Raw genomic sequence first — 10,898 nt, 5'->3', positions numbered from 1 at the left:
CTTTGGAAAGAGACAAGGATCTGGATCTCCACAGCTTCGGCCTGTTTTCCCTTTTCTGTGGTCCTGAGAGGCGCCTGGCTCTTGAACTCCAGGACTAAGGTGGCTCAGGGTCGCCCAGAGTCTGAGGCTGGCTCGGCACAGTTGGAATTGGCAGGGATGCACCCGGCGCCTGGCGTAGGGAGGCGGGGACACGCGCTCCCGGTGGCAAGGCGCCAGGGCTGTCCCCCGCCGCCACTGTCGTTCCCCGGGCTCTGCCCTGGGCGCGGCTGACGCCTAGACCTTGCCTGCAAAGGGCCGACCGCCCCGCGACTGCCCCTTCCGCTCGACCCAGGCGTTTGACTCCCGGTGCACCCAACCCACCGGGGCTTCCAACGGGTCGGAGAGCCCAGGAGGAAGCCAGTGGAGACCAACGGAGGCGCTTCGGGACAGGGCTGGCTCCCAGTGCCCAGGGGTGGAGATGCGGTGGGGCGGGGGAGAGGGGTGGGGAGGCTGCGCTGTAGGCGGAGCCGGGTAACCAGGGCCGGAAAGACGGCTGAGTCCAGCGCGGGAGCCCGGGCTGCAGCTCCGCGCCTCGCACAAGCTTCAGTCCAGCGCCCAGCCCAGACACCCAGCGCAGAGTCCTGGCCTGAAGCACCAGTGTCCGGGCGTCCTTTCTCCCCGGCTGACCCTAGTTTTTCAGCCAAAACCTTTGACCAGAGTCTCCTTGCCAACATTCCTAAATCTTTGCCAGCCCTTGCACCAGGTAGGAGTCGGTCTCTGTGGTGGCAGTGAGTCTATAAATGCCACTTCCCAGAAGGCTTATGACCTTTTCACCTTCTTCACCAGCTCCTTCGGAGGGCGAGGAGCCCGGTTAAGTGCTTGATCAGAGGCCGCAACCAGTTTAAGTCCCTGGGTTGTCCTTGCTATTCATACACCAAACGCCACCTGCTGCAGTTCTCGGAAAGCCCTCGAGGAGGGAACCGGACTAGATGGGGGAGGGGGAGCACCCGGCAGACGCCCGGGGACTCACCTCCTTGGGGGCTGGAGGGCCAGTGAGCACAGTTGCCTGTAATCTAAAGCTGGCACTAGGAGACCTTTGCCAAGGCCTCCTGTCACCCCATGCCCGGTTCTTGCCAGTTTTGTCCCTCCCTTGGGATGCAAAGAAATGGGCCCCCCAACCCCGGATTCAGAATTCCTGGAGCACCTGGGTTTCTACACGGCTGGTCAGTGTCTGTTGGCGGCTGCCCCCTAGCTGAAAGGCGCGCCACCACCCATCCTCTGGGTTCATGTAACCCCAAAGGAGAGGGCATCAAATCTCGGGGAACAATGCAGCCTGCAGCGTCGTGGGGCGGGGGGACGACGGGGGTGGCACCCACCCTCGAGCCTTTACGCAGGGCGAGGAGGCCTTGCTCGGCTGCAGCCAGGCTAGGCTCTCCAAGAAGGTCTGCCTATGCTTTACGTGGCAAAGACAGGATCGCAGTTCTCTGGGCTCAGCGGCGCGTCTCCCACAGCAGCCAGGCTTTCTTCTCCTGATCTATAGTCCCACTCCAAGAGTCCTGGAGCGCCCGGCTGCTTCCCCCGCAAGCCTCAGGCTGGCATCTGGGAAGTGGAAGGGGGGACTAGCTCAGCGATCCTCCCAATCGGAGGACACGGGTGCCTGGGGATTTGGAGTTCCGTGAAGTAGCCGCTAACCCCGGGCTCCCGAAACCCCTTGGCTCCAGGATCCTTGCCTACTGGAGCAGCCTAGCTCAGTCCTGGGGTGCAGAGGAGCACGCCGAGGTAGTCTAGCCGGACCCTGGGGCTGGTACCGCTCGCCTTGTCCCTCCTGACACACACTCGTCCTTGCGTTCTGGGCGCAGACAACCTGCGTGCGCCCTCTGCGCCCTTCTTCCCGCGGAGAGCACCGCAGGGCATGGGGGGAGCCTCGCCAACCCGCCGGGAAAGCACGCTGAGGGAAACTTGAGTGTCTGAGTCTCCAGCCAGGCAATCACTGGCGGAGCTGTGCGGGGAGGGGGCGGGAGGAAGCGAGGGAAGAGCTCTGGAGGGAGGGGGAGGTCGGAGAGGGAGGCGGGTGCCAGTGGAGAAAGTCCTCGCTCTCCCGTTCATCTTTTCATTGCTCTCTCTCCTTCCCGCAGACAACCCGGACCTCCTCTGGGCGCCAGCTCCTCGGCTCCAACCCGTCCAGAATCAAGCGGGATTTTTTTTCCCCCTCTAGAAATTGGCTTTGGTGTGTCGCCCGCCCTCTCCCCTCCTCCTTGCAACTCCTCCCCTCCTTTTTTTTTTTTTTTTTTTTCCTCCTCCTTCTTCTTCCTGAGACATGGCCCGGGCAGTGGCTCCTGGAAGAGGAACAAGTGTGGGAAAAGGGAGAGGAAATCGGAGCTAAATGACAGGATGCAGGCGACTTGAGACACAAAAAGAGACGCGCTTCTCGCGGATTCAGGCATTGCCTCGCCGCTAGCCTTCCCCGCCAAGACCCGCTGAGGATTTTATGGCTCTTAGGCGGACTTAAGAGCGTTTTCGGATTGTTAAGATTCCGGCTTGCTAGGCTTTCGTCCGCGCAATCGTGTTCTCCCGCAGCTGCCTTGGGACTGGCTCGGCGAAGGAGGATGGAGAGGGGGCTGCAGTTGCTGTGCGCCGCACTCGCCCTTGCCCTCGCCCCGGCCGGCGCTTTCCGCAGCGGTAAGTGACAGGCTGAGGTGCGAGCGACCGGAGTGCCCAGGGCTGCCGGGTCCCCTCGGGCGGTGGGCGTCCCGCCCCAGCCGCGGGACGGACGCGCGCACAGCTAGCTGCCAGGCGCAGGAAACTTGCCTGCGCTAGGATCAGAGCGAAGTCAGGGCCTCTGGGGCAGGAGGACCGACCGCAAGCCCTCGGTACCCTGCTCCAGTTGGTTGCCGGCTGTGGGCTTCTCCTGCCAGTTTCGCGGCAGAGTTCCCTACCTTCCCAGATCAGCACACCAATTATCTTAATAATGTTTCCTCCCAGAGGCAATTAGATGAGACTCCCTTTCAAAAATCTGATGGCTGCTGAGAGTTAATGAACACTTCACCGGGAGGACTTCCTGGTTCTCCTCGAAACTCCCCTGCTCGGTGTCCTCTGGTGGGCGACACCGAGTGATAGCGGTCAGTCGTGGCGGTGGCTAGGACTCTCTCCCCCGCCTTTGTAAACCGTTTGTGATCCGTCTGGAGTATGAATGAAAGTCACACTGTCAATAAAGCCTTTGGATCTATTCAGTGCAAGGCACCAGCGTATCTGAGAATCCCTAACCCTGTTGCAGCTTCCAGTTGGCTTTAAAAACCACTCACTGCCAAGTAATGAAAGGCAGCCCTAGATATAAACAGTGCCTTGGAACCTAAAGAGTGTGTTTAAAATGGGATCCGGTACAAACGTGTTCCAAGTCCCCTGGAAAGGTGCTGAAGGCCAGGCAAAAGCTGATCCGAACAGTAAATCTTCAGCATTATTATTAACTAATGGCCAAATATTTACTTTTGTCCGGCTTAGATTTCAATCAAAGTAATTAGGAGAAAAGTGCATCTACTACTTATTGTGGTATATTGTTTTAATAAGAGGAGGCGAGCGGAGGGCTGTATCAGGAAGAGTTTATTTAAATCACTCCTTTATGATAGAAGTTAATCTCCTTAATGCGCTTTCCCCGGGTTTTGTGATTTCAGCGACAGATCTCTCCCAACAGGTACCAAGCAGTGTTCTCAAAAGATATGCAAAAATTTTGTGAACGCGGCTGGAATTCAATTTATTAATGAATCTGAGTTGGCGGCATCTTTCTATATACTCTGGCAGGGAAGCCAAACACTCAAAAAATCATGAATGTAGAGTTCAATTTGTTAATGAACCTGAGTTGGTGGAGTGCTTATGTACTCTGGCAGCGGATAAAATATCATTTTCCTCTAACCAAAAAAACTCCAATGTTTAGACTTCAAAACGGGTATCCTTCACAATGCCTAAGGTTAGAGCTGTAGTTCTCAACCTTCCTGACGCTCCCACCCTTCAGTACAGTTCCTCATGTTGTGGTGACCCCCAACCATAAAATTACTTTTGCTGCTACTTCATAACTGCAATTTTGTCACTGTTGTGATTCATAATGTAAATAATTTTGGAGAGAGAGAGAGAGAGATTTGAGCCGGGGGTCGCGACCCACGGATTGAGAACCCCTTGGTTAGAACCCTGTTGGGGGTATGCCAAAAATGGTCGTGATAGCCAATATGAAGAGCATTAAGATTTGTGTGGTTCTGAACAACACACATACACACACACACACACACACACACACACACACACACACACACACACTTTAATTTCCTTAACAGAAATCTGGGGAATGTTGAGAATCTGGGATCCAGTCAGCTAAAACCCTGTTGCTATGCTTGCGGTGACCAGTGCCAGCACATGCCTCGGTAAGCCTGTAGTCCTCTTAAAACCATGTCCACCTCCTCTCAGTAAGTGTCTACTAAATTAATTCATTAACCTTATTTAGGACTAATGGTCCAGAGTCATTAGGAATTGCTCTCTCCTAATCAAGTGTTAGAGAGACTGAACAGAGTGTGGGAGTCCAGCAGTCCACATTATCTTATTACACTGTCACTTTCTCAGAAGTCACAGATTAAAGTGCTCTGGTGTGGTACTGACTCCACCTCACTGTCTTCTGAAGTGACTAGCTGGCGACTGTTTTATTTCACTCTCTTAACAGATGCCATGGTGGCTACACAGAGCTGGAGGGACTTAATGAGCTGGGGGGTCAGTCTCCAAGATTTCTGCCCAAGTAAAATAATGCCAGAGCCTCCACAGAGTCACACCACTGAGCTGGCTGGCCTCATCAGCTGAGGTGCTGAGTGTGAGTTGCAACATCAGTCCTTCTTACAGACCTGAAGCTTTTTAAAAGCCAATGGGAAGAGAATCTGTAAGACCAACCCCCTCCAAGCTAAGAAACAGCCAGAAACATCGAGCAATTGGAGAAAACAACATAATTTATATTGTCTTCTTTTTAATTTATGGGAAATGACTTCTGTAATGCATGTAGCTTTATGCATTTTTGATGTGCACTTCATCTTTCATTTCCATTTGACCTGGTTTTCCTGTAATAAAATTCCGTAGATTTATAAATTCATGCTGAGAGCAAAGAATGCCATTCTCTTTCCACAGGGAATCTATTAGATGTAATATTAAAATCTATATATACCATTACTGGATGTTTGTGATTGATAGGCTTATATATTTCAATGCTTCGTACCTGTTCCCCTTACATAGTTTATGCACCAAATTTTTATTGCCCCAAATTAAGCATCAATAAATGGGGTGGCATTTGCAGGCTGGGGCCCTCCTGTATGAAACCCATAATAAAAAGTGACAGCAGCGATTCTGCTGAATTGTAAACCAGCCCAGAGTCTGGTTTGTTTGGCTGTTAGAGAATCACTTCAGCATTTGGGTTTTTGTTGTGGTGGTGGCTTGTGTTTCAGTTAAGGCTCAAAACTAGATAGTTTCTCTTTCCGGGGATGTAAAAATGTAGCTCGCCATATGTGATACCTAGACCTCAGTGGCCAGGGCTTCCCCTAACATCTAGTAATTAGAATTAATGCCGTGTGGCTATTTATTTTTCTTTCTGCCCCATTGCTTTGATCTGGTCGCCAAGGCTGAGCAACTTGGATAAGTAAAGCCCCAGCTCCTTCTGCATCGCCGGCTGCACTTTGTTCTCTGCTGATTTGAGTCTCAAAAGCAGAGATAACTCCAAATCACTCAGATTTACAGGCAGATGAAACAACAACAAAAGGAGGTAGGCCTCAGGCCAATCAAAGTCCTGGAAGATGTCCCCACCGGTCAATGACACCGACCAGGCTTATCATCAAAAAGCCACTTGCAAGGGGGTGGCACAGCATCTTTTAGTCACCTTCCACTTAGAACTGTTCCTTAATGTGATTACACTTCTCGGAGGATAATTAAGTCTAGCAGGAGCTCCCAGGGGGCTGTGTTAACATCAATTGAGGGGATTTAATGTTTTTAATGCTAGAAGACCTCTTTCTTTGGAAGGAACTTTGGAGGTGGTGGTGGGGGGAGCATCTCAGATCTCAGCAGGCTTTCTGTGGAAGCCATGCTCCTTGAGATTGATTAGAGAGTGTTCCTTGGTGGTGTGGTGCTCTTTGTGTTTAGGGTCACATGGAGGACTTGTGGGGACACTCTGGAGTTCCCTTTAACTGATAGAATGTTTGCTAATGCATACGTAAATCTAGAAGACTCAACTGGTTGTGGGGGGAAAGAGTTATTAAAAAAAATGTTCTTTTTGTTACAGATAAATGTGGCGGGACTATAAAAATTGAAAACCCGGGGTACCTTACATCTCCCGGTTACCCGCATTCTTATCACCCAAGTGAGAAGTGTGAATGGCTGATCCAAGCTCCGGAGCCCTACCAGAGAATCATGATCAACTTTAATCCTCACTTCGATTTGGAGGACAGAGACTGCAAGTAAGTGAAGGAGTTTGAACAGGGCGCCACAGCACCATCTAGTGGTCATGAGTGTCTGAGCGGTGGGTGTAAGAACTTTGAATGGGTCCCAACCCAGATCAGATCAAATGTCAGTGTTGTGGCAATGAAGTTACAAGAGGCTGAGTTCTCCCAATGTGTAACACTGTATTTTAATGTATGATCGCTTGTCCTCTTTCTGTTGACACTTTTGGTTTGGGAAATCTTTTGTTAAGAAATGTGTGGTGTGTGGTTCTTTCTGGAACGGGTTTTGAGAAAAAGCTTGAGTTTTCTTAAATATTGTGGGTCACCAGTATACATTATCTGCAGATGGTGAAGTTGGGTGTTTTTTAAACAAATCTGTGGCTCATTTAATGATTTTAGAGCTGTGTTTCTCACGGCTGGGGAATGTAGTTCAGTGGCAGGGGTTACCCCAGCACTCTGATTCCAAAGATGGTATTGAGTTTGACATGAAAAAAACAAGTTGTCATGGGGTAGAAATAAAGTATATGGAGTGAATTAGATGACGGTTTGGTATTGTTGTTAGTGTTCATTTGTTTATTTGTTTGTGACGGGGCCTCACTATGTAGCACGAGATGGTCTGGAACTTACTTGTGCAGTTCAAGATGGTTTTGAACTTAGAGATCTGCTTGCCTCTGCCTCCCAAGTACTGTACCAAATTTCAGACATTTGCCACCATGCTGAGTTTAAGTAAGAATTTTAAATATTAGGTTGGTTGTGGAAAAATTTATGAAATTGATGAAAAATTGCACAACTGCAATGAAAACTTAGGTGTGTATCAGGTTTGAATTCATCTGCCTTACCTGGCTATCTGCTTCAACTAGAAGTTAATAAACAGCATGTCAACTTTCATTATTACAATAATATTTTACTGTAGGGATCATCTAAATGCTGCCTACCTCTTTACTTGGCAACCTTGGCATGTAGATGTAGAATTTCAGCTCGTGCATTGTGTGAGGTGAACCACTGAGGTCTTTATAGCTCGTCGCTTTCTGTATCCAGATCCATCTCTGGTGTCTTGCCTACCTGATCCCATTCTGAAATACCGGAAGGAGTGCAGTCCCCAATTTGAACTTGAATATTAGTTCATCTTAATGAAGAAATGGGCCAATTCTTCTCCTTGCTTTGGACTTAACATATTGCAGACATGTGCAATGGTCAACGCTCTTCTATCCGCATACTTTTATTCTTTGTCGAGAACAAAGTGATGTGAAAACATTCCCACCTGTACAAAGGACTCAGCAACCTGTTGGTTTTGTGGTGTGGTGGCAGCCAGCTTTTCATCATCAGGGCATCAAGGTGTCTACTTTATTCAACATGTTAGCGCCCAGTGAATTAGCAGAAATCCATAGACAGACGATGCATGTGTGGATAGTTGGCATGCACGATGGTGCAATGAAGTTATTCTGATTCCTGTTTAACTAAGTCTCAGCATTGGATTGCATTTTAATCTTTTGTAGAATTAATAGAGTGTTCCAGTGCTTTCTAGAAAATAGGAAATTATTTTTATTTTGTTGTTGTTTAGAAGTTCTGGGGATGGAACCTAGGGCTTCATGCATGCTAGGCAAGCATTCTGTTACCAAACCATACCCCATCCTGTTAGTATTCTTTATGGTAACTGTTACAGTGTTAATAGTGCAGACAACTTGGATACTGTGTATTGTATTTACTTTTGCAACTTGACAATGTTTAAACTGCTGTAGGAGATATTTTCAAAAAACTCTGGTAACACATGATTCCTTCCAAAATAAAGTGCTCTTAGATTTCAATAAACTTATGTTTACTGATTTCTGACCAGGAAATCAGGACCATATAGCTGTATAAAGGAATAAAGAGCTCTGAGTGATCACAAGTCATCAGTGGTGGCATGGTAACAATGTTCAACAGCCGATTCTGGGAGGAAGCAAGTCGGGTCCTGATTTTGATTTTGCTCATTTCCATATCTTGACTGTTCCACCGTGGACAGCGTCCAACTCCTCAAGTGATGCTGCCGCGTATAGCCTTGCAGAGGGATGTGTATCAGTAGTGGTTCTAAAAGCTGGTGGATGCTGAGCCCAGCACACCCTGCAGGAGCTGTTTTGGGGGAAATTGATAAACTGTTATGTATATATAGTGCTTTTATGCACACACACAAATATGTACACTAATACATTAGTACACAGACTGTCTCAAGAAATTGATAGTGGGAAATGATGTATGGGAAACTTTACATTGTTATTTGTCATGATACAGGGTAGGATATGACAGTACTGGAGGACCGCCTTTTTAGTTCATTTCCTTCTTTAAAAAAAGACAAAAGGGCCTGACAAGATGGATCAGTAGGGAAAAGCCCTTGCTGCCAAGCCTGAGGGACTGAGTTCAGTCCTTGGGAGCCACAAGGTGGAGGGAGGAAGCCTACTGTGAACAGTTCTCCCCAAGCCTCCCCACATTTACTGTGGGACACAGGAAGGCACGCACACACACATACACACCCGCAACTTAAACAAAAAGATTGTTTCCATAAGGGTCACATGGTGGTGAGATATGAAGAGGTTTGTTTATGGGGTTTTTATTCGTTTATGGCAGAATAAAGTGATGTCTTGATTGTCACATCTCAGGCTATGTGCCTGAGAAGAAGCCACCAGCATCTAAATGCTGATTATTCACTCTGGTGAAGGCAGAGTGATTCTGTTCATGGGAAATGCCTTTGTACCCCCATTCTGAAGTGTAGCTGCGGGGCCTTTTTCCCAATGAAAAACTTCAAAATGTTACAGGGAGAACAGCTTAAGGTATGGCCTCCACTGTCTTTCCAGATCCTACATGGCTCTGGTCACTGTTGAGGGTGGCAGTTAGGACTGTTCACTCAGATGTGCTCACCATCACAGCTTCAGCATCTACAGGTGCTCAGAATTCCTGGAGAAAACAGAGCACACAGAGGTTCTTTAAAAAGCAGCTTTCAGTGTTTATGAAACAGTTCAGCACACCGCATATCACTCCTTGCAAGAATTACTTGCTCTGCAGGTCATGGGGATTCACACATGTGATCCCAACACCCAGGAGGTAGAGGCAAGAGAATCAGGACTCTCAGGTACCCCTCAGCTCCACAGCGGGCTTTAGACAAGCATGATCTGTCTGAGACCTTGCCTCAGAGAACAGCGACCAGTTGTTCATGTTCCCCTTAGTTGAGATGGTTAACGTTTCTCCCTTGCTGGCTGTGGTATGTGGCGGATGACAGTCAAATGACCTGTTGTGCGGTGCATTAGGTTAGTAGTGGAATAAGTTAGGGAGCAGATGTGAAATCACTGAGAAACTAAAAGCTCTCCACCGATACATTTTCCTCATGACTGTAATAGCAACAATTTGGTTATTGTTAGAACATGTCAAAATATGAAAGTGAAAATATGTCACACCGAAGTTATTGATCTTGTAATGGGTTGATTTTCATATAAATACAACCTGCATTTTTTTTCTTGAAATTGCCACTATTTCTACAGTCAACTTCCACCATGAGAAAGTAAGCAAGACATCAATTTCTTATAACATTCACTGAGGAGAAACATCTTCGAGACCCAAGGAAGCAATTCTCTTTCCTAGGTTGGAGGGCTGGAAACATAATTAGACCAGCCAACTAGTTTAGCAGGGAAAAAAAAATCTCTATTTAAATGTTCATTGTTTTGTTTATAATTATGTAAAAGCCATCCTATAACTCTGACAGTTCAAGATATAATCAGGAGCTTTTCATGTGAATCGTTCTAAAACTGACCTAGCTCATATGTCAACTGTGGACTTACTTTCCAAAGTAAGAGTTAGGTTCTCACCGTGGTTAGAATGGGGGTGGGGGTGGGGTCCTTGGGGAAGATGAATGTGTAAGTGATTGCTGAGATTCTTTTTTTTTTTTTTTTTGAACATGCAGCAGTCCATGTTGATGGTGCCATTCAATGGGTTCATTACACATAAGCACTGAAACCATTGGTAATATGACCCCTTCCATTGTTTTATTGAAGAAGGTGTGGTATAAATCAATCAATGAACAGACAGCAGCGCACCTGTCTTCAAGGCTCACGAGGGGCTAGGGTTTCCAGCTGGATGTTCTTGTGTTGACATAAGAGACAACAGTAGAGAGCTCTGAGAGGGGAAGGCGTTGAGGAGATGCCGGGGACAGTCACTTTTTCCCTTCACACTGGCCAAATCCTGCGTGTTTAGGAAGCGTTAAAGCACCGTTAAAAGTGGAGCAGCTGAGGTCTGAGGAAGAAACCGCCACTGTACACTGGAAACGTCCAACTGCTCAGAACTCCTGCTCCAAGGCTTCCTTCAGTGGTAAAGGCAGACATCTTGAGTCTCATAAAACTTTATTTCTGTATAATAAACAAGAATGCCATTGACGAAGTAGTTAGGATTTATGGAACTTCTCTGGCTTCCCAGCAATGCAGGCTATCAGCATGATAATTTATA

General features: G+C 47.9%; 1 protein-coding gene across 3 annotated transcripts in view; it reads left to right on the top strand.

The window, feature by feature from the left end:
- Nucleotides 1-563: 563 nt before the first annotated feature.
- The window catches only part of Nrp1 (neuropilin 1), a 156,849-nt gene continuing 146,514 nt past the window's right edge, over nucleotides 564-10,898 (top strand). The window contains exons 1-3 of one of the 3 annotated variants that reach the window (XM_052728030.1): nucleotides 564-742; nucleotides 2,115-2,658; nucleotides 6,275-6,449. In XM_052728030.1, the coding sequence (XP_052583990.1) occupies nucleotides 2,586-2,658; nucleotides 6,275-6,449 (248 nt within the window). In that variant the 5' untranslated portion in view covers nucleotides 564-742; nucleotides 2,115-2,585. Of the gene's footprint in view, nucleotides 743-1,272; nucleotides 1,759-2,114; nucleotides 2,659-6,274; nucleotides 6,450-10,898 lie in introns of those variants that run through there. The other 2 variants (XM_052728031.1, XM_052728029.1) reach the window with 2 other exon arrangements.

This window comes from Peromyscus californicus, unplaced genomic scaffold (assembly GCF_007827085.1).
Source record: "Peromyscus californicus insignis strain IS unplaced genomic scaffold, ASM782708v3 Scaffold_8__1_contigs__length_139910024, whole genome shotgun sequence".
Taxonomy (NCBI): Eukaryota; Metazoa; Chordata; class Mammalia; order Rodentia; family Cricetidae; genus Peromyscus; species Peromyscus californicus.
The sequence above is the reverse complement of the archived record's forward strand: the minus strand, read 5'-3'. Positions and strand labels throughout refer to the sequence as shown.